We start from the raw sequence: 21,443 nt of genomic DNA, 5'->3' as shown, positions 1-21,443 counted from the left end.
GACAGGAATGGGGGTGGGATTGGGACGAGGATAGGAACAGAAAAAGAGATAAGGGTGGGGCTGGGGCTGGATGAGAATTAGGGATGTGGAGGAGGATGAGGATGGGATTAGGGAAGGGCTGAGGACCTAAGGATGGGAAAAAGACACAGGGAATGGGACCCAATAAATCCCCGAGTGAACCATTCCCACCCTGCACACATGTGTGCACCCGCACGTGGATGCTTGCGTGTACATCCATGTACACGTGCACACATGCACAGTGCTGAGTGCACACGGGGGGGACATGGATGGAGGCCCCAGGGCTCGACACCGGCATTTCCTGCCAATTCCAGCCCCAATTCCTGCCAATTCCAGCCCCAAGCAAGGAAAAAAACAACCAAAACAAAGTGTGGAATTGGTCAAATTCGATTTTTTTTTACCTCCCAAAATAAAATAAATTAGGAAACCCCTTGAAATTTAAAATAAATACCTGAAAAATTAAAAAAGAAAATTAAAACCTAAAAATTTAAAATTAAATTAAAAAAACTAAAAAGAATAAAATAAAACCATGAAATCAGAAATATCAGAATAAAAATTGAAATGAAATAAAAAAGAAAATGAAAAATGTAAAAACTTTAAAGAAAAAATAAAAATTAATTAAAAATAAAAACAAAATAAAAATATAAAAACCCTTTAAAACAGAAACAATAACATAAAAATAAAAACAAATAAATAAAAGTAACATCAAACAGGAAAATGCAAACTTAATTTGTAACTGAAGTAGAAAATAAAAAATCAAATAAAAAAAGTAGAAACCTTTACAATTAGAAATAAATAAATAAATAAATTTAAATTAAAAATTTATATACTTTAAAATTAAAAAGGGAATATAAAATAAAATTTTAAAAATAAAAATTAAAAAGGAATGAAAACTAAACAAAAATAAATTTAAATTCAAATGTTAAATCAAAATAAAAAGTGTAAAAATGTCAGTAAAAAATTTTTAAAAATACAAATAAATTAAGAAATCAAATGTATAAAGAATTCCAAGCAGAACTGATGGGATCTCACACTCAAAACTCTACATCAGGACCCCAGAACACCATCCTTTGTCACCCCATATTGGGGTCCCATCACTGAGCTCCAATCCTTGATGTCCCCATCTTTGGGATCCCATCATTGAGGTCCCAGCCTTGGTGTCCCCATCTGTGTAGTCCCATCGTTGGGGTCCAGTCCTCGCTGTTCCATCTTTGGGATCCCCTTGTCGAGGTTCCATCATTTTTGGAGTCTCAGCACTGGGTTCCAATCTTTGGTGTCCCCATCTTTGGGCTTCCATCCTTGAGGTCACATCCTTGGTGTCCTCCATCCTTGCTGCCCTCCTCTTTAGGATCCCATCCTTGAGGTCCCATCCGTGCTGTCCCCATCTTTGGTGTCCCCATGACTGGGCTTCCATCCTTGAGGTCCCATCCTTGCTGTCCCCATCTTTGGTGCCCCATCTTTGGGCTCCCATCCCTGAGGTCCCATCCTTGCTGTCCCCATCTTTGGTGCCCCATCTTTGGGCCCCCATCCTTGAGGTCCCATCCTTGCTGTCCCCATCTTTGGTGCCCCATCTTTGGGCTCCCATCCTTGCTGTCCCCATCTTTGATGCCCCCATCTTTGGGCTCCCATCCCTGAGGTCCCATCCTTGCTGTCCCCACCTTTGATGCCTCCATCTTTAGGATCCCATCCTTGAGGTCCCATCCTCGCTGTCCCCATCTTTGGGCTCCCCATCCCACGGCAGGGCTGGGATCACTGCATGGCTCCATGGGGCCAGCTGAGGCTGGCCCCGGCCAGCAGCATGTCGCGGATGAGGGTCTCGATGGGGGTCTCCCCAACCAGGCGGCTGAAGAAGAGCCGCTGGATGCCGGGCGCGGGGACGCTGCGCAGCGCGGGCAGGCGCAGGAGCAGGCGCCCGAAGCGGCCGGGCTGGGCCGGGTGCTGCCGCCGCACGTGCTCCTGCAGCGCGACCTGCGCCTGCTCCTGCAGCCCGGCCACGCGCCCCGGCTGCGACAGCCCCGCCGCGTCTGCGCGGGGGAAACTGAGGCACGGCCCCGCCGAGCCCCGCCCCGTTAAACCCCGCCCATTCGGTCCCATTGGGACCCCACCCCGTTAAGCTCCGCCCTCCTTGCCCCCCCCCCCCACTTAAACCTCCGCCCCATGGAGCCGCACCCACCCACCCCCATCCCATTCATCCCCTCTGCACCCATTGATGCTCCCCCCTTGACATCCCCCCTCTTTCCCCATTAAGCTCCTTGGAGCCCCCCCCGTTTGACTCCACCCATTTAAACCCCACCCCTTTAAACCACGCCCCGTTTTCCCGCGCCCACGCATCCCCAGCCCATTCATCCCTTGCACACCCATTGATGCCTGCCCCCCCTTCCCACTTCCCATTGAGCCCCACGCCCCCCCCATCCCCAGCCCATTCATTGCCTGCACACCCATCGACACCCATCGGACCCAAGCACCCACCCCCTTGGTACCCAACCCCACCAAGCCCCACCCACAGAACCACACCCCTTTAAGCCCCGCCTCCCTCACCGGGGCTGAAGAGGGCCACAGCCTTGAGGCAGGCGAACTCGGCGGCATCCGCCTGCAGCACCCTCAGCTTCTCCACCTGCTCCTGGAAGAGCCGGACGTGGTCCATGAAGGCCACCACGCGGTCAGCGCCCACGGGAGCGCCGTGGAGCCCGGCGGCCGCCAGCACCGGCGCGGCGTGCACGGGCAGCGCCGCCTGCGCCGCGTTCAGCACGAAGAGCTCGCTCCAGCCCAGCCGCAGCAGCGCCACTTGGTCCGAGAGCGGCAGCTCCGGGAAGAAGGGGACGATGCCCTTGGCCCACTCCACGGCGCTGAACAGGAGCCGCGCCGCCAGCTCGCAGATGCTCTCGATGCCCACCAGGACGCCGGGGTGCAGGGCTTGGGCGCCGTAGCGAGCCGGCGGGTACGGTTCGGCTCGGAGCAGCACCGAGATGAAGCCGCTCAAGCAGCCGCGGCCACCGTAGGGGTCCCCGGGGAGCGCAGGGCACTGCCCGGGGCTGGGGGGACCTTGAGCCACGCGGCCCCGCTGCACCGCTGCGGAGAGGAGCAGGAGGTCAGCACCCCCCGTGCCAACACCCCTGCGTGTCCCTGTGTGCGCCCCGGGTGCGGGCTAAAGGGGTCCCTTGGGGTGCCTCGGCCCGTTAGAGCAGGGGATGTGCCTCCCAGGATGGGGACAGCCCCCCCTACTCCGTGTGATGCCCTTGCTCCACCAGCTCCCACAGGCACATCGCATCTGGGGTCTGTCCAACCCCCCCCTTGCTGGTGCTAATGAGGGTACCCACAGAGATGCTGGGGAGGAGGGGGGGGAAGGAGCTCCCCTTCAGGTCCCATCCCTTGAGATTTCCCACTATGGGGTTAACTCCCACCCCAATTGGATTGTTGTTGGTTTTTCTTGTGGGAAGGGGGGCCTCGGCCACCTTCTCTTCCTCTTCCTCTTCCTGGCCCTGAGCCTGGCATAGCCTAATGCAGCGCGATGGTCCCAGTGTCACCAGCGATAGGACTCGGGAATGGGGGTCCCCAGGGAATGGAGCTCCTGCAGGGTTGGGATCTCGTGGAATCGGGGGGTCGGGGGCTGCTGTCATCAAACCTCGACGTGCAGCCCCAGACTCCCCCCAAATGCTCTCTTTGCTCAGCAGCACCCTCTCCTCACCCCCCCTTTGCACCCCTAAACCCCCTTTGCAATGCCCCAAACCCCTTTGCATCACCCTGAGCACCTTTTACATCACCGTGACCCCCCTTTGCGTCACCCTTGAACCCCTTTTACACCACCCCAATGCTCCAGAGCAGCACACTGCTCCTGAGTTTTCAGTGCTGGATTTGGTGCCAGATTCGGTGCCGATTCCCAGCTGGAAAAGCCGGGATAAGGGGAATCGTGATGAACTGGTGGGTTTGGAGCATCCCTGAGCGGGTGGGGAAACTGAGGCACGGAGCAGCCAGCCCCAGTGAAGGGGATGGGAAGCTTGAACATGGGCACATGGAGCATTCACCCAACAGCTTCATCGGGGGACAACTGGGAGCCCCCCAAAAACAGAGCTAAGAGGGATGCAGGGAATGAGGGTCCCTGCCTCGGGAATAATGCCGTGGCAGGTCCCTTCCCTTCAGATCCCATGGGGAACCAGCATCTTGTGGCAATTCTGAACTAAAGATGAAAACCAACAACAAAATAACCCCCCAAACCCGAGCCCCAAAACCTTCAGGGAATTTGCCTGGACTGGGGCTTTTTATCCCTGGGATTTGATCCCTGGCTCCGGCTGCACCAAGCAGGCAGAGGTTTGCTACGACTGGGTCTTGCTCCCAAAATCCAATCCCCCCAAACCTATCCAACTGGACTTTTGGGGGAGAAACAGGGAGAACTGAGAGTTAGGCTTGAGCTGACTTGATCCCTGAGCTTCTCCCACCTAAATCCCATTTATTTGTGCGAGCCAGGCTGGCCATTCCCCTCCTCCCAGTGGGAATTTTCCCCTTTATCCCAATTGTTCTGATTTATTTGCTATTATTTTTATTGCTTAAAAAAAAAAAAAAAACAACAAACTTGTCGGTTTTTGCCCTTTTTCTTTGGGTTTGGATACTAAAAAAGGTGATTTTTCTGGGTGCCATTGCCACCGATGCAGGATAAATCCCTGCTTTAAGCAGCTAAACCCAGCCTAAGCCCTTGTTATAATCCTTTCTAAACACTGAGTGTATAAATAAGCACCTTGACGAGAAACCAGGACTCCCCCCGCCGGGTCCATATTCAATCGGGGAGGATGCTGCACGGCAGAGATTTGATGCTGAGGATGCCCCGATGCCCCATTTGGGGCTTAAACTGCCCCAAAACCTACTTTTGGGGCTAAACCCGCAATCAGATCAACCCAATATGCGGTGCTGGGGCTGGTTGGAGGCACAGGGATGTCGCTGGAAGCTTGAAATGGGGTTTTATGTGAGGTATTTGGACTAATTTAGGTCAGATTTACCGATACTGCTCCTAAAAAGTGGAATTCTTAATCTTTTAAAGAATTATCTGTATTATTCCCGAGTTTTTTAACATTTAATGGAGAGGAGAAGTCAATTGACCCCATCTCAGCATAGACCAGAGCTAAAACCCGAGCCCGAACTGGGCTCAAAGTGAAAAGAGGATATAACTGGGTGAGAGAATAGCCGGGTTCCCGTGGCAGAGCCTTTCCCATGGGAAAAGCCAACAACTACAGCAGAAGGATGGGGCTGGGCCAGGGGGATTCAGGGATGGATCCCTGGATTTGGGGCTCTCTTCCCAAACTGAGGGGCTCAGGGAGGGAAAAGAATGGAGGGGGAATGAAAGAGAAGAGGGAGAGGAGCTTTCCCTTTCTCTTTCCTCCTTTTCCCTTTCTCTTTCCTTTCCCACCCGCTTTCACTTTCTTTTCCTTTCTCTCCCCTTTTCCTTGCTCTTTTCCTTTCTCTTTCCAGCTCTCCCGCTCCCACTTTGCTCTTTCCCTTTGTCCACACCATTCGCATCCCCTCCCTCACTTCTCCTTCTCACTTTCCCTCTTTTTCCTCCTCTTTTTTTCTTCCCTTTCCTTTCATTCTTTTGCTCCCTTTGGCTCTTCCCCACCTTTTCCTCCCACTCTCACTTTCCTCTCTCCTGCTCTCCCGGCCTTTTCCAGCCTCTCCCCTAGTTTTACCTCCCCTCTGTGCTGGCTTTCCCACCCTCTGTCCCTCTTTTCCACCCTCTATCCTTCTCTTGCACCCACTCTTTTCCATCCCTTTATCTTTTCCACCTCCTCCTTTTCATCCCTGCTTTTGCTTTTCCTCTCTCTCCCCTTCTTTTCCACCACATCATTTCCATCCCCTCTCCTTTTCCATGCTCTATCCTTCTTTTCCATCCCTTCTCCCTCTTTTCCACCTTCTCCTTTTGCATCCCTTCACCTTTTCCATTCCCTCCTTTTTTTACACCTCTCTCCTTTTCCCATCCCCTCTCCTCCCTTTCCATCCTCTCTCCTTTCCCATCCCTTCTCCATCCTCTCTCCTCCTTCTCCACCCCTTCTCCTCTCCCACCCTCTCCTTTTCCATGCTGTAACCCTCTTTTCCATCCCTTCTCCCTCTTTTTCACCCTCTCTCCTTTTCCATTTCTTCTTCTCCTTTTAGACCCCCTCTCCATCCCTTCTCCTTTTCCACCCCCTCTCCATCCCTTCTCCTTTTCCACCCTCTCCCCTTCTTTTCCACCCTCTCCTTTTCCATGCTCTATCCTTATTTTCCATCCCTTCTCCTCCTTTTCCGTCCCCTTTCCTTATTTGCCACCCTCTTCTTTTGCACCCTCTCTCCTTTCCCATCCCTTCTCCATCTCCTCTCCACCCTTTTACCCTTCCCATCCCTTCTCCCTCTCCCGCCGCATCCCGACCCCTCTCCCCTCCGGTCGCCCCACCTTCCCGCCGCATCCCCACGCGGAGGCACTTGCGGAGCCGGCAGTACTGGCACTGGTTGCGGTGGGGCTGCTCCACGGGGCAGTCCCGGCCCCCCCGGCAGCTGTAGGCGAGGTTGCGCCGCACCGAGCGCTTGAAGAAGCTCTTGCAGCCCTCGCAGGTCACCTGCCCGTAGTGCTTCCCGCTCGCCCGGTCCCCGCACACCCGGCACGGCCCCGCCGCCCGCCCCGCGCCGCCGCCGGGGGCAGGAGGAGGAGCGGGAGGAAGAGGAGGCTCCGGCCACGGCCCCGCTGCCAAAGCCATGCTGGGGGACGGGGGGGAGCCCCGACAGGGAGAGGAGAGCCCCGGGATGGGCAGGGGATGGAGAAGGGGGAGCGAGGATGGAGGTGGGGAGCTCCGAGATGGTGGAAGAGGTCCGGGGTGGAGCGGGAGGAGCCGGGGATGGAGAAGGGGGTCCGGGATGGAGGCGGGATCCGGGGGTGAAGAATGGGGTCCGGGTATGGAGAGAGTGATCCGGGATCCAGGGAGGATCCCCGGGATGGAGAAAGGGATCCAAGGATGGGGAGGACTATCCGGGATGGAGCGGGGGATGTGGGATGCAGGGAAGAGCTCCGGTATGGAGAAGGGTGAGACAAGATTCCCAGTCTAGAGAGGGGAGTCCGGGAAAGGAGCAGGAGGTCCGGGAATGGAGCGGGGAGCCCCGGGCTGGGCAGGATACCGGGGAGACGGACGGGAAAAGCGGGGTCGGGAACGGGCAGGGAGTGCGGGAGGAGGAGGAGGAGGAGAAAAGTTCATTCGGGGCGGAGGGGAGGGTCCGGCCCCGGGGGGAGGAACGAGGGAGGTCCCGATCCCGATCCCGATCCCGATCCCGATCCCGATCCCGATCCCGATCCCGATCCCGATCCCGATCCCGATCCCGATCCCGATCCCGATCCCGATCCCGATCCCGATCCCGATCCCGTAGCGCCAATACCCACGCCCCGCTCTCATTCAACCCGCCACGCCATATAAGGGCATGAGGGGGCGGGCCGAGGGAAGCTCTCCGCCAATCATAGGGAAGAAAGGCGGGGCCGAAGGGGGAAGGTGTGGCCTCCCGGCAATGGGGCGGGGTTTGTGGGGGCCGGACGCAAAGCCTCCTGGGAGCTGTAGTTCTGCCGCGGTCACGTGACGGGGGCGGGACTGCGTGACTCCATTTCCCAGCGTGCTCAGCGCCGGAGTGGAGCCCGAGTCGTGCGTGGTGAGGGCCGGGGGGGCACCGTGTGGGGTAAATGGGGTTTGGGGAGCACCGTGTGGGGTAAATGGGGTTTGGTGGGGGGCACCGTGTGGGGTAAATGGGGTTTGGGGAGCACCGTGTGGGGTAAACGGGGTTTGGGGAGCACCGTGTGGGGTAAACGGGGTTTGGTGGGGGGCACCGTGTGGGGTAAACGGGGTTTGGGGAGCACCGTGTGGGGTAAATGGGGTTTGGTGGGGGGCACCGTGTGGGGTAAATGGGGTTTGGGGAGCACCGTGTGGGGTAAATGGGGTTTGGTGGGGAGCACCGTGTGGGGTAAACGGGGTTTGGGGGGCACCGTGTGGGGTAAACGGGGTTTGGGGGGCACCGTGTGGGGTAAATGGGGTTTGGGGGGGTCAGGCCCCTCTTGCTCCCCACCCCACTTCCCAAAGCCGGGCCTTGCACCCTCCTGCACCCCTTCCTCCCCCACCCCCACTAATGGGGCCTGGTTCTACAGCCCCCCGCCCCGAGTCACAGTTCCCCTCCTTTCCCCGTAAGTGGGGTCTCATCATCACCACCCTCCCCCCAAGCAAACCCCTTGGCCCCTCCTGCCCCCCCCCCATAACTGGGGTCTGATCCTCACCCCCCAGCAACCCCCATCTTTCCCTCTTGCCTCCTCCCCATAACTGAGGTATGATCCTGAAGGGCCCCCCTAAATCCCCCCACCAAGTAACCCCCATCCTCTCCTCCTGCCCCCCCCATAATTGGGGTTTGATCCTCACCCCCCCCCCAGCAACCCCCATCCTCCCCTCCTGACCCCCCTATAACTGGGATCTGATTCTCCCCCCCAAGTAACCACCTCTCCTGCCCCTCCCTCCCAACTGGGATCTGAACCTCACCCCCCCCCCCCCAGCAAACCCCATCTTCCCCTCTTGCCTCCTCCATAACTGGTCTGGTCCTGAAGGATCCACCCCCCCAAGCAGCCCCCATCCCCCCTCCTGCCCCCCCATAACTGGGCTCTGATCCCGAAGGGCCCCCTAAACCCTCCCCCCCAGCAAACCCCATCTTCCCCTCTTGCCTCCTCCATAACTGGTCTGGTCCTGAAGGATCCACCCCCCAAGCACCCCCCATCCCCCCTCCTGCCCCCCCATAACTGGGCTCTGATCCCGAAGGGCCCCCTAACCCCCTCCCAAGCAACCCCCATCCTCCCCTCCTGCCCCCCCCATAATTGGGGTTTGATCCTCACCCCCCCAAGCAACCCCCATCCTCCCCTCCTGCCCCCCCGTAACTGGGCTCTGATCCCGAAGGGCCCCCTAAACCCCCCCTAAGCAACCCCCATCCTCCCCTCCTGCCCCCCCGTAACTGGGCTCTGATCCCGAAGGGCCCCCTAAACCCCCCCTAAGCAACCCCCATCCTCCCCTCCTGCTCCCCCATAACTGGGCTCTGATCCCGAAGGGCCCCCTAAACCCCCCCTAAGCAACCCCCATCCTCCCCTCCTGCCCCCCCGTAACTGGGCTCTGATCCCGAAGGGCCCCCTAAACCCCCCCAGGCAACCCCCATCCTCCCCTCCTGCCCCCCCATAACTGGGATCTGTTTCTCCCCCCCGCCCCATTGCAGGCGCTGCCGGATGCGGGGCTCGCTGCTGGCTGCTGGGGGGGCGGCCATGGCCGAGGGTCCCCTGGCCCGCACCGTGCGCTCCAAGCTGGCGGCCGCGCTGGAGCCCTCGCACCTGCAGGTGCTGGACGAGAGCCCCCGGCACGGCGGGGCCGCGGGGGCCGGCACGCACTTGGCCGTGGTGGTGGTGAGCGGGCGCTTCGAGGGGCTCCCCCCGCTGCAGCGGCACCGCCTGGTGCACGCCGCGCTCAGCGCCGAGCTCGCGGGACCGCTCCACGCCCTCGCCATTGTGGCCCGCACCCCGCAGCAATGGGAGAGCGACCCCAGCGTCCCCGCACGGCCCCCGTGCCTCGGGGGCTCCAAGCGCGAGCAGCGCGGGGACGGCGCCGGGGAGCCCTAAAGGGACCCCCCCGTTCCCCGTGGTGAACCCACGTGTAACGGGGACCCCCCCCCTCCGTGCACCGAGCCCACTGGGGGCAGCTGTAAGGGGGGTTTGGGGGTGTCCCCGTGACACCCCCCCCCCCCATTGCTCCCCCCATGAAACAGATTGGGAATGGGGGGTGAAGCCCACCCCCTACACACACACACACAAATAAACTCTCCCATGGGAGCAACTGGGAAGTGGAAGGTGGAGCATCATTGCAGAGGGGATATGGGGAGTTTTGGGTCAGTATGGGAGGATTGTAAACTTTTTGGGGGGGGGGGGGGGAATTGGGGTCGTTTGGGAGAATTTAGGGTCTTTTGGGGGGGATTTAAGGACTTTGGGGTCGTTTTGGAGCCATTTGGGGTGTTTTGGAAGGGATTTGGGGTCATTTGGGAGAATTTAGGGACTTTTGGAAAGGATTTAGGGTCATTTGGGGGGGGATTTAGGGCCTTTGGGGTCATTTTGGAGCCATTTGGGGCCTTTTCAGAGGGATTTGGGGTCCTTTGGGAGAAATTAGGATGTTTTGGAGAGGTTTTGGGGTCATTTTAGGGGGGGATTTAAGGATTTTGGATCCATTTGGGATGTTTTGGAAGGGATTTGGGGTCCTTTGGGAGAATTTAGGGACTTTTGGAAAGGATTTAGGGTCATTTGGGGGGGGATTTAGGGCCTTTGGGGTCATTTTGGAGCCATTTGGGACCTTTTCAGAGGGATTTGGGGTCATTTGGGAGAATTTAGGGTCTTTTGGAAAGGATTTGGGGTCTTTTCAGAGGGATTTGGGGACTTCTGGATCACTTGGGAGGGATTTTGGGGAGATCTGAAGAGTTTTAGGTCATTTGGAGGGGATTTTGGTCATTTTGGGAGTATTTTGGGGGGGGATTTGGGGTCATTTTGGGCACTTTTCCGTTGGTTTTCCGTTGTTTTAATTAATTTACAAACATCTAAAAACTACAGCACGGCACAACTGCGAACGGACAGAACTTGGGGGGGGTCGGGCCCCCCCAGGACCAGCTACACCGAGGGATGGGGGCGGGGGGGAAGGAGGAGGAGGAGGAGGAGGCGATGAAGCACACGATTGCTTGGGGGGGGCTGCTCTACATCGTCGGGGGCTTCCCGTGATGGGGGGGCTTCCAAAGTGCTTTTGCATAGACCAACACTTCCCATCCTCTGCTGGGGGGGGCACAGCGACAGGGGCCCCCCTGTACCCCACTTTTTTGGGGGGCCCCCATGTACCCCGTTATTTAGGGGGGCGCTTTGTGCTTTGCAAACCACTGGTGGCTTTGTGCTTTGGGCTGGGGGTAAAGGGGTGCTGGGGGGGGGAAGGGGGTCCAGGGTGCACCCCCCCATCAGCACCCCAAAGCAGGAGCATCCTTTAAGAATGAGCTCAAAGTCACTAAATAAAGGCAGTTTGAGGGGGCTGCACCCCCCTGCACCCCAAAACACAGCTGGGACCCCCTTGCAACCCCTCAAACCGAGCTGTATTTGGGGGGGGGGGGGGTCACTGCACTCCAAATTGCTCCATGCCCCAAAGGGATGTGCACCCCAAGCATTGTGCACCCCCAAACTGCAGTACCCCCCCTTCTGTTCCCCATCCTGCTGGGTTTGGGGGTGCAATGGGGACCCCTTCCCCTGCCCTTCCAGATGGGGAAACTGAGGCATGGAGCCTTCGTCCTCCTCCTCCTCCCAGGGATGTTGGGGTCCCCCCAGCCCCCCCAGGAGCGAGCAGCTATTCACAGAGGGATGACACCAAGGGAGGAAATCGGGGGGGGGGGGGTGTGGTGTCAGGAATATGGGGGGGTCCAAGTGCAAATGAAGTTCCCAAATGCTCCAAGAAGACGTTTCACAGTGTCTAACGAGACTAATCCCCCCGGAAGGGGAGCTGGGATTTGGGAATGGGGGGGGGGGGTGGAGAGGTAAAGGGAAGGATTAGGGGGGTCCCCCCCCATCACTGCAGGACTTGCCCCCGGGTCTCAGGCAGTTTGAGGGCCAAGGAGCTGCCGAGGGCAAGCGCAGCCGAGGCCAAGAGGATGGGCACGGCCTTGGTGATGCCCACGAAGGAGGTGAAGATGCTGATGCCCAGCACGGCCGCCAGCTTGCAGAGAGCGTTCAGGAACCCAAACGCCGTCGTCCTGCGGGGAGGCAGGGTGTTGGGATGGCACCCATGGTGGTGAGGGGGCACCCATGGAGGTGAGGTCCCCACCAGGCCCAGCGCGCTGGGGCAGGGGTACCTGGGATATGGTACCCAGCAGCGCAGCCAGAATGTGGTACCCAGATGTGGCAGCCAGCACGGCAACATCTGGCAGGCAGCAATGCCTCTGGCAGCCAGCAACACATCTGGTACCCAACACCCAAAGCCTTATGCCCAGAACCTGGCACCCAGGACCTGAAACTTCACCCCCAGCATGGCAACATCTGGCACCCAGCACCCAAAACCTTGTGCCCAACACCCAAAACCTTGCACCCAGGACCCAAAACCTCACCCCCAGCACCCATAGGCCCCGCACCTCTTATCGGAGGGGTAGAGCTCCACAGTGAGCACGTCGAGGGCATTCCAAGAGGCGATGCTGACGCCACCGAAGAGGCAGAGCAGCGCGATCATGGCTGATTCACTGTTCCCAAAGGACAGGAAGAAGCAGCTCACGCAGGACATGACACTGGACCCGGCTGCAAAGGACATGGGACACGTCAGGGGCATGCAATGGGAACAAGCATCCTCCTCACTCATAGGAAACCATGGTCGTAGACCCATTGGGTAGGTTGGAAGGAACCTTCAAGGCCATCTTGACCTGCCCCAGGCAGAGACACCTTCCAGCAGAGCAGGTTGCTCCAAGCCTTGAGCATTCACCATTCTCTGGGCAACCCTGGAAGTGTTGGATGGGGCTTGGAGCAACCTGCTCTAGTGGAAGGTGTCCTGGGTTGGAGCTGGATGAGCTTCAAGGTCCCTTCCAGCCCATTCTAGGGATCTATGGATCTCAGCATCCTTGATGCCCACCCAGCATGCGAAGGCGGCCGATCTTGTCCATGAGGAGGGCAGAGACGATGTTCCCGGGCAGGACGGCCAGGGTGCCCAGGAAGCTGACGAAGTAGATCATGTAGGCGTTGTTGTCGTCGCTGAAGTCGAGCTGGCAGCCCTCCTTGTTGTGTAGAAAGGTGCTGTTCACCACCTGGCTGTTGATGAACTTGTACTCAAAGAGATCTGTGGGCATGGAGAAGGTTTGGTGGGGTCAGGTCCATCTCCATCACCCTCTACTTGGGAACCATCTCCATCCCTTTGGGGACCATCCTTAACCCAACCCCATCTCCATCAACCCTTACTTTGGGGACCATCGTGGTGGTGTCACCCCCCTCTCCATCGCCCCCTGCTTTGAGGACCAATTCATCTCCTTCACTTTAGGGACCATCTTGGTGGCATCCCCCCCATCTCCTTCCGTTTGGGGACTAACCTCATCCCGACCCCCATCTCCATCACTCCCCTGCTTTGGGGACCATCATGGTGGCATCACCCCCATCTCCATCCCTTTAGGGACCATCCTCACCCCGACTCCCATCTCCATCACCTCCTTCTTTGGGAGCCATCCCATCTCCATCACTTTGAGGACCATCTTGGTGGCATCCCCTCATCTCCAACCCTTTGGGGACCATCCTCACCCTGACTCCCATTTCCATCATCCCCTGCTTTGGGGACCATCTTGGTGGCATTTCCATGCCTTTGGGGACCATCCTCACCCCAACTCCCATCTCCATCACCTCCTGCTTTGGGAACCATCCCATCTCCATGCCTTTGGGGACCATCCTCACCCCAACTCCCATCTCCACCACCTCCCTGTTTGGAGACCATCCCATCTCCACCCCTTTGGGGCCCATCTCCAGCCCTGGCCCCGCTGACCCGTGTTGTAGAACATGGTGGAGATGAAGGTGCAGTTCTTGAAGAAGGTGTTGCTGGACGTGACGTCCTCGAAGTAGCACTCTTCGAAGAGCGAGTCCTCGAACGTCACCGACTTCATCTTCAGGCCGATGAACCTGGTGGGGCGGGAAGGGGCGGCATGAGCCGGGATGAGCTGGGATGAGCAGGGATGGGGCAGGAGCAGCGGGAAGGGTCCCCAGGACACACTTGTCGTTGAAGTACTCGCCGCCGCGGTGGATCTGGTTCTCGAGGGTGAAGTTGAAGGTGAAGTGCCGCAGCCTCTCGCGCGTGAAGAGCTTGGTGCGGGAGGCGTAGTCCATGTTCTGCAGGTGCTTGATCATGTCCGGGAACCACACGGTCAGCCCATAGTAACTGCAGGAGACAGGGGTGAGCCCGGGCGGTGCTCCCAGTGCAGCCAGCTCCATCCCAAACCATCTCATCCCATCCCATCCCATCCCATCCATCCTTTCCCACTGCTGCCCATCCCATTGCATCCAACCTTTCCCACTGCTGCCCATCCCATCCCATTGCATCCAACCTTTCCCACTGCTGCCCATCCCATCTCATCCAACCTTTCCCATCACTGCCCATCCCATCCCCTCCCATCCCATCCCATCCAATCCATCCTTTCCCATCACTGCCCATCCCATCCCATCCCATCCCATCCCATCCATCTTTTCCCATCACTGCCCATCCCATCCCCTCCCATCCCATCCAATCCATCCTTTCCCATCACTGCCCATCCCATCCCCTCCCATCCATCCTTTCCCATCACTGCCCAACCTATCCTATCCTATCCTATCCTATCCTATCCTATCCTATCCTATCCTATCCTATCCTATCCTATCCTATCCTGTCCTGTCCTGTCCTATCCTACCCTATCTTATCCTACTCTGTCCACCCCATCCCATCCTATCCCATTGCTGCCCATCGTATCCTATCCCATTCCATCCATCCTTTCCCACTGCTGCCCATCCCATCCCATCCCATCCCCTCCCATTGCATCCCATCCATCCTTTCCCATCACTGCCCAACCTATCCTATCCTATCCTATCCTATCCTATCCATCCCATCCTATCCCATTGCTGCCCATCCCATCCCATCCCAGCGCACCTGAAGGACATGGTGAACCACACTCCCATCATCATCAGGGTGATGCGGCGGAACTCAGGTGCGAAGCACTGCTGGAAGTTGCTCCAGACCTGCGGGACACAGGGGTGACAATGGGGGACAATGGGGTGACAAGAGAGGACACAGGAGGGTGACAAGGGGGGGACACGGGGGGGGGGGGCAGGCCCTCACCTGCTGTGAGAGGTTGAGCACCCGCACAAGCCAGCGCCGGTGCCACGTCCCTGTGTCCGCCTGGATCTCAATGAGCTCGTCCTCCCGCTTGATGGTCTTGATGTGGGTGACCTGTGGGGCACAGCACGGGGACAAGGGAAGCTCTGGCCCCGGGCCTCAGCTCCCCCCACCCCAGTGTGATTCCTGGAGGTGGGAATGTGCAGTCCCTCCTGCAGCAATGGGGGGTCCTTACCGAGAAGACCCGCTCGGGGTGGCCCTTGGCTCGCATGTTGGTGTCATGGACCTGCTTCAGCACCATCCAGGCCTCGTCGTGTTTGCCGTTCTGCAAGGCAGCACTACGCTCACCCCGGGGGCCCTCCTGCATCACCCACTTTGGGGTCCCTGTTCGGGTCCCACCACCCACTTGGGGGTCTCTGACCAGCTCCTCCCATCTCCATCACCCACTTGGGGGTCCCTGTTTGGGTCCTTTCATCCCCATCACCCACTTAAGTGGTCCCTGTTTGGGTCCCTTCATCTCCATCTCCATCACTTAAGGGGTCCCTGCATGGGTCTCTATCTCCATCACCCACTTAAGGGGTCCCTGTTTGGGTCCCTTCATTTCCATCTCCATCACCCACTTGGGGGTCCCTGTTTGGGTCCCTTCATCTCCATCTCCATCACTTAAGGGGTCCCTGTTTGGGTCCCTTCATCTCCATCACCCACTCAGGGGTCCCTGTTTGGGTCCCACCTCCAGGAAGAAGCGGGGGCTCTCGGGCATGGTGGTGAGCGCCCCAATGGCGAACACCGAGGGGAAGGCGCAGACCAGGACGAAGACCCTCCAGCTGTGGAACTGATAGGCTGAGCCCATCTGGAAGCTCCATCCTATGGGAATGGGACAGGATGCTGTGACGGTGCCGAGCCCCACCGCAATGGGGGACATGGGCTGGTGCTGGGGGGTGTTCTCACCATAGTGGGGGATGATGGCCCAGGCCATGGCAGAGGCGTAGATGCCCCCGATCATCCAGAACATGCAGAGCCAGCTCAGGTGCTCCCCGCGCTTCTCCTGCGCCAGGAACTCCGAGAAGTAGGAGAAGACGATGGGGATGGAGCCCCCGATGCTGGGGAAGGGGGGGAGCACAGCACAGGTCACCCTGCACCCCAGCAAAGGGGGTTCAACGGCGACGGGGTCGGGTGCATCCCCCTTACCCCATGCCCGAGAGGAGGCGGCAGAAGAGGAAGGTGCCGTAGCCTTGGACGAAGGAGGAGAAGAAGGCGAAGACGCTGTTGACGGAGAGGGAGATGAGGAGGCACTGCCGCCGGCCCAGGCGGTCCGCGAGGCCGCCCCACAGGAACGCACCCACCATCATGCCCAGGTACACGATGAGCCCTGGGGGGACAGACACGCACAGAGACATCAGTGCTGGGGGGGCACGGGGACACCTGCGTGGTCCCCTCTGCTCTGCGGTGGCTGTGGGGCAAGGAGGTGCCGTGGAGAAGGGGGAATGTGACCCCCGCAGTGTGTCCTCTGCATCCCTCTGTGACCCCCATCCTCCCCCTGTGCCGCTCTGAGCCCCACATGGACCAACCTCCCAGCACCCCCATGTGCCCCCCCATGTCCTCCTCTGTGTCCCCCTGTCTCTCCTGTGTCCCCCCATATCCCATGTACTCCTCTATATCCCATGTCCACATCTCCCCATCAGCCCATATCTGCCTGGGAACTTCCCCATGTCTCTCCCCTCCAAACCCCATATGTTTTGGATCCCACATACCCCATGTGCCCCTCGATATCCCATATGCCCCCCCATATCCCATGTACCCCTCCATATTCCATGTGTCCCCCATATCCCATATACCCCCATATCCCATGTCCCCCTCTATATCCCATGTCCCCCCATATCCCATGTCCCCTCATATCCCATGTCCCCCTCTATATCCCATGTCCCCCCATATCCCATGTCCCCTCATATCCCATGTACCCCTCTGTATCCCATGTCCCCCCATATCCCATGTCCCCTCATATCCCATGTACCCCTCTATATCCCATGTCCCCCCATATCCCATGTCCTCTCATATCCCATGTACCCCTCTGTATCCCATGTCCCCCCATATCCTATGTGTCCCCCCATATCCCATGTCCCCCATATCCCATGTGTCCCCCCATATCCCATATGCCCCTCTGTATCCCATGTCCCCCCATATCCCATGTCCCCCCATATCCCCCCTATCCCATGTGTCCCCCCATATCCCATATCCCCCCATATCCCATGTCCCCCGCTATACCCCCTGTCCCCCCACACCCGACCCCCCTCACCCAGCATGCCCTTGTTGGAGTCGGACAGGCACATATCCTTCTCGGCGCTGGGCAGGACGAAGCCCACCACGAACACCTCCACCCCATCGGCCATGAGCGCCAGGCCCAGCACGAAGTAGAGGGTCCACTGGAAGCGGCCGTGGCCGCACTCCTGCAGGATGAGCTCGTATTGCTGCGCCAGCTCCTCCCGGTCCTTGCGCCGCTGCCCCTCGCTGTCCGCCAGCGCCGCCGTGCCCGCGTCGGTGCCCAGGCGCTCGCCCTGCCCTGAGTGGCGCCGGGGGATGCCCTGGTACTCGCCCTCGTAGATCTCGTCCTCCTCATCGTGCCCCTCGGTGGCGTCGCTGGAGGCTCCCTCCTCGTCGTTGCCGCCCTCGCCCCCCCGGTAGTAGCCGTCCTGCGGCGCGTAGTCCTCGTCGTCCTCCTCCTCCTCGAAGCGCGAGTAGGAGCGCTTGGTGTACTCGTCCTGCACGCGGTCCATGCCCCTGCTCACCTTCTTGGCCGCGTGCTTCTTCACCTCCTTGGCGATGTCCTTGGCGCCCCGGATGAACGCCGTCCGGTCCCGGAAGCTCTCATCCATGGTGCTGGGATGAGCCGGGACACCGGGATGCGATGGGGAATAGGAAGGGGGGGGGGGGGGGGCCTGTGTCTGTGTCCTCACGCCCGGGGACCGAGGTGGGATGCGGGGAGACGAGGGACGGCGCTACCCATCCGCGTGGTACCGGCTGACCTGCGGAGCCCGGACACAAGCAGGGGATGGGACAGGGTGGGAATGGGCCTGCACCCCACCTCATCCCCGGGTTTGCTCCGCACCAGCACCCCTCATCTGGGGTGGGAATAGGAGGATTTTGGAATGGAAGGAGATGGGGTCTGGGGACACCATCTCTGTGCCCTCTCCTCTTGCTTGGAGAATCAAAGCTCTCAGGGGGGTGCCCGAATTCAGCAGGACTTAGACACCCATTGACCAAGGTGGATTCTCTGATGTCAAATAACGTGGCTGAGCACAAGCTACGGCGCTTGTTCACAGAACCAGGGAATGGATTGGGTTGGAAAGGACCTCAAAGCTCCTCCAGCTCCAGTCCCCTGCCACAGGCAGGGACAGCTTCCATGAGCCCCCTTTGGGGAGCCCTGTGTGACCCCCAGGCTCAGATCCATGCCAGGGATCCCCCTGCAGGTGCCATGGGGAGGCTTCCAGAAGGGATCTGGCTGTGGCTTGTGTTTGGTGGGAGATGAACCAGGCACCCCAGGGCAGAGCTGGGGGCACCCTCAGCACCTTCAGGGAGGAAAAGGGCATCCGGATACATCCCAGAGGCTTTGTCCTGGTGCCCTGCACCCCAGTCCCAGCCCTCCAAGGCCAAGGGCAGGCAGAGCATCCCCTGAGCATCCCAGCGCTCCGGTCCCGCAGACCCCCGGCTGTGGGGCGCAGCAGGAGCTGAGCCGTAGGGCAGGGACGCAGCCGGCACCGCGCGTCCTTCCCTCCGTGAGCCAGGCAAATCCACGGCTATAATTAGCCCGGATGGGAGCCCCCAGCGGCTCTGCGCACCCGGGGCCGGTGCTGCGGCACGGCACGGCCCCAGCTCCCCAGTGGAGCCCTGCAGGTGCTTTGGAGCAGCATCAATCTATCCATAACCCCCTGCCCTCTCCCCTCCGGCTGGCCGGGAGCAGCCCTTTCCCTGTCCACATCCCAGGGATCCCATCCCGGATCCCCTCCTTGGGTTCAACCCACTGACCCCCAAGGCCCCTGGAAGGAGCTGGTTGATGGCCAAGGTCATTTTGCTCCATGCCATTTGCAGGTTCCTGCGGTGCTTCCCGATGCTGATCTATGGATTGGGATGTGTCAGGAGCCAGCAAAAGGAAGAGGGGAGCGGAGAGAGGCCGGATACCCCGTGAGGAAGAGGATGGACCAGGGAGCAAGGTCACAGCTCGGCCCCGTGATGGGCAGAGCTGGAACAGTCACCATCGGCCTGAGCCAAGGTTATGGGGCTCTGGACCACGCATCCATGCGGAGCATCCGATGGATGCACAGAACCTCCCCACGGCGGGGGTCTCATGCTGGGCTCCGCGTCCTCCCCTCCTCAGCCTTTCCCAGAACATGGCGACAAGGAAGAAGAGTTTTAAATCACCCACGTCCAAGGTCATCTCCCAACACCCCCCCCCAGGACTGACTCCCCAAAGCCACCACATTAAACATCCATCCCTGTGCTGAAATCCCTATCCCCATCGGCAGCGATTCCCGGCCCTCCGGCGGCGCGGGAAGGGCTAAGGAGAGGCTGTTCAACACGCATGGAAAAAGACATGAACAAGGCTGGAGGCAAGGTTTTCCAGGACAAAATGGCCACAGCAAGTGGGAAGGAGAAGCTGAATCCCTGATCCATCAGATGCCGGCTCGCAGGATGCTAATGGAAAGCAGTGGGAAGAGGAGGGGGATCTGCCTGATAAAAGGAATTTCTTTCTCTCCTTACCTGTCTCCGCTCCAGCCCTTCTTCCGGAGGCTGCCTCCTGTGCAGCAAGAAAGGATGCTCCAGGAGGAGGAAGGATGCTGTGACGGAGGAAGGATGCTCCGGCAAAGGAAGGATGCTCTGACAGAGGAAGGAAAAGCTGCTCCAAGAGGGATCCAGCAAGGAAACAGCTCCCGGGTCCCGTGTTAACGCCGCAGCCTCCGAGCGCTGGGAGAGTCCATTGCAAGAGCCCGGGGAAGGGAGGGAGGCGGTGGGGAGGGCTGTGCTGCAGCACTGCGCCGGGGAGGGGGGGACAGCGGCAGGATGGGGGGGTCCCCCCTCGCCTCGGCTCCCGACTGGAGGCAATGGGAGGGAGAAGCCTCCCCCAGGGTGCCTACGCTCCCAGGGAGCTCCCTTGGGAATGGGGTTCCCGTGTTGGAGCCGCGGGGTCCAAGTGGCGACAGGTAACTGTGGTTAATGGAGGGGGGGCTACAAGGAGCTGCCCCAATCCCAGTTCCCCTCCGCAGGGATTCACGTGGGATTCGGGATCGCTCGCCCCCCCCCCTATGGCGACCGCAGCGCAGGCTGGAACATCTGAGTCACGGGCTCCTCGGGGCTGGATTCGGATGGATCGGGATCAAATCCTCGCTGCCAGAGCCGGGCGCTCCGCAGGAACAGGGCACAAATGCCTCCAGCATCGGAGGGGGCTGAGAGGGGGGTGAGGAGGAGCGTGGTTATTGCAGGGAGGGATGGGGGACAGAAACCTGGAGGAGCTTGGGACAAGGGATGCAGGGGGAGGACAAGGGGAATGGCTTTAACCTGCCCGAGGGGAGGCTGAGATGAGCTCTTAGGCAGAAGCTCTTCCCTGGGAGGGTGCTGGGACACTGGAATGGGTTGAATGGAGAAGCTTTGGCTGCCCCATCCCTGGCACTGCTCATGGGGCTTGGAGCATCCTGCTCCAGTGGAAGGTGTCCCTGCCCGTGGAACTGGACGAGGGGTAAGCTTCCTTCCCATAAACCACTCCATGGTGATTCTGTGGGCCAAACCGACCCCAGTTTAACCCTGGATCACCGGCTGCCGGTGGGAAATCAGGATCCTGAGCCTCCTGCTCCTGCCTCCCACATGCAATGAGGTGGGCCAGCCTCAGCCTCCAGGACGTTACAGCCCCAGAGCTGTGATCCGGGCACTGGTTTCACTGCGCCCGGGCTGTGCATCCCTTAAGGAGAGGATGAGGGGCAGTGTCCTGGGTGCCAACCCCAGCCTGGGACAGCAGGAACTCGGCTCTCAAACCAGGCAGATGGGGCCAGGGACCAGCCCACACCAGCAGCACCAGCACAGGGACTGGAAGCTGAGGAACTGAGCTCCTGTTGGGAGCACCCCCACAAGGGGGGATGCAGGAGAGGCTGATGCTGTGCCCCTGCTGCCGTACCCGCGGCTCATCACGCGCCCCAGCACGGAGCCGCATTGGCCTGGGCTGCACTGGTGAGCACAGCTTCCCTATGGCCCCCCCGGGCCTGTCAGGCTGTGACTCATGTGCCACAGTCACCAGGGTCCCCCTCCCTGCTGTGTCTGCTGTGTCCGAGCAGCCAGAGCTCAGGCTCAGCCCTGAGGCTTTAATGGGCATCACTAGAGCAAAATGCATGGTGGCAGGGAATGGCTCCTTCCTGTCCTGAGGGCCTCCAATCGTGTTGGATTTGCCACGGGCATAAAACCAGGAGCACTGGGGAGCTCAGCACCGTGGCAATCACAAGCTGCACACAGCCTCCATCCCCTCATGCATACACCCCAGGCCAAGCCGGACTCTTCCCGACTGGAAACAACTGAGAGGGTTACAGACAT

General features: G+C 59.3%; 3 protein-coding genes across 4 annotated transcripts in view; 1 reads left to right on the top strand and 2 right to left on the bottom strand.

Annotated features, from left to right (window-relative positions):
- Window positions 1-1,611: 1,611 nt before the first annotated feature.
- LOC133263043 (nuclear receptor subfamily 2 group F member 1-A-like) lies at window positions 1,612-7,126 on the bottom strand. Its single transcript, XM_061442663.1, has 3 exons — window positions 6,431-7,126; window positions 2,557-3,087; window positions 1,612-2,042 (listed from the first exon to the last, which is right to left on the bottom strand). The coding sequence occupies exons 1-3, from the start codon at window positions 6,729-6,731 to the stop codon at window positions 1,768-1,770; spliced, it is 1,107 nt and encodes a 368-aa protein (XP_061298647.1). The 5' UTR covers window positions 6,732-7,126; the 3' UTR covers window positions 1,612-1,767.
- Window positions 7,127-9,260: 2,134 nt separating this feature from the next.
- Window positions 9,261-21,443, top strand: part of BOLA1 (bolA family member 1) — a 39,613-nt gene continuing 27,430 nt past the window's right edge. The window contains exon 1 of the mRNA XM_061442678.1: window positions 9,261-9,674. Coding sequence (XP_061298662.1) covers window positions 9,266-9,652 — 387 coding nt within the window. The 5' untranslated portion in view covers window positions 9,261-9,265 and the 3' untranslated portion in view covers window positions 9,653-9,674. The remainder of the gene's footprint in view (window positions 9,675-21,443) is intronic.
- SV2A (synaptic vesicle glycoprotein 2A) lies at window positions 11,271-20,259 on the bottom strand. Of its 2 annotated transcripts, none has more exons than XM_061442668.1 (13): window positions 19,629-20,259; window positions 17,170-17,750; window positions 16,065-16,245; window positions 15,825-15,976; window positions 15,607-15,740; window positions 15,112-15,201; window positions 14,880-14,990; window positions 14,691-14,779; window positions 13,785-13,949; window positions 13,560-13,693; window positions 12,666-12,869; window positions 12,178-12,337; window positions 11,271-11,802 (listed from the first exon to the last, which is right to left on the bottom strand). In XM_061442668.1, exons 2-13 carry the CDS (start codon window positions 17,744-17,746, stop codon window positions 11,619-11,621), a joined length of 2,181 nt encoding a protein of 726 aa, XP_061298652.1. In that variant the 5' UTR covers window positions 17,747-17,750; window positions 19,629-20,259; the 3' UTR covers window positions 11,271-11,618. The 2 variants fall into 2 exon arrangements, with proteins under 2 accessions (XP_061298652.1, XP_061298651.1); XM_061442667.1 differs by having other exon boundaries at window positions 17,170-17,896; window positions 19,629-20,258.

This window comes from Pezoporus flaviventris, unplaced genomic scaffold, assembly GCF_033815535.1.
Source record: "Pezoporus flaviventris isolate CSIRO_AGI_PZ_B2104156 unplaced genomic scaffold, CSIRO_AGI_Pfla_v1 ptg000237l, whole genome shotgun sequence".
Taxonomy (NCBI): domain Eukaryota; kingdom Metazoa; phylum Chordata; class Aves; order Psittaciformes; family Psittacidae; genus Pezoporus; species Pezoporus flaviventris.
This window is presented reverse-complemented; position numbering and strand designations above follow the sequence as displayed.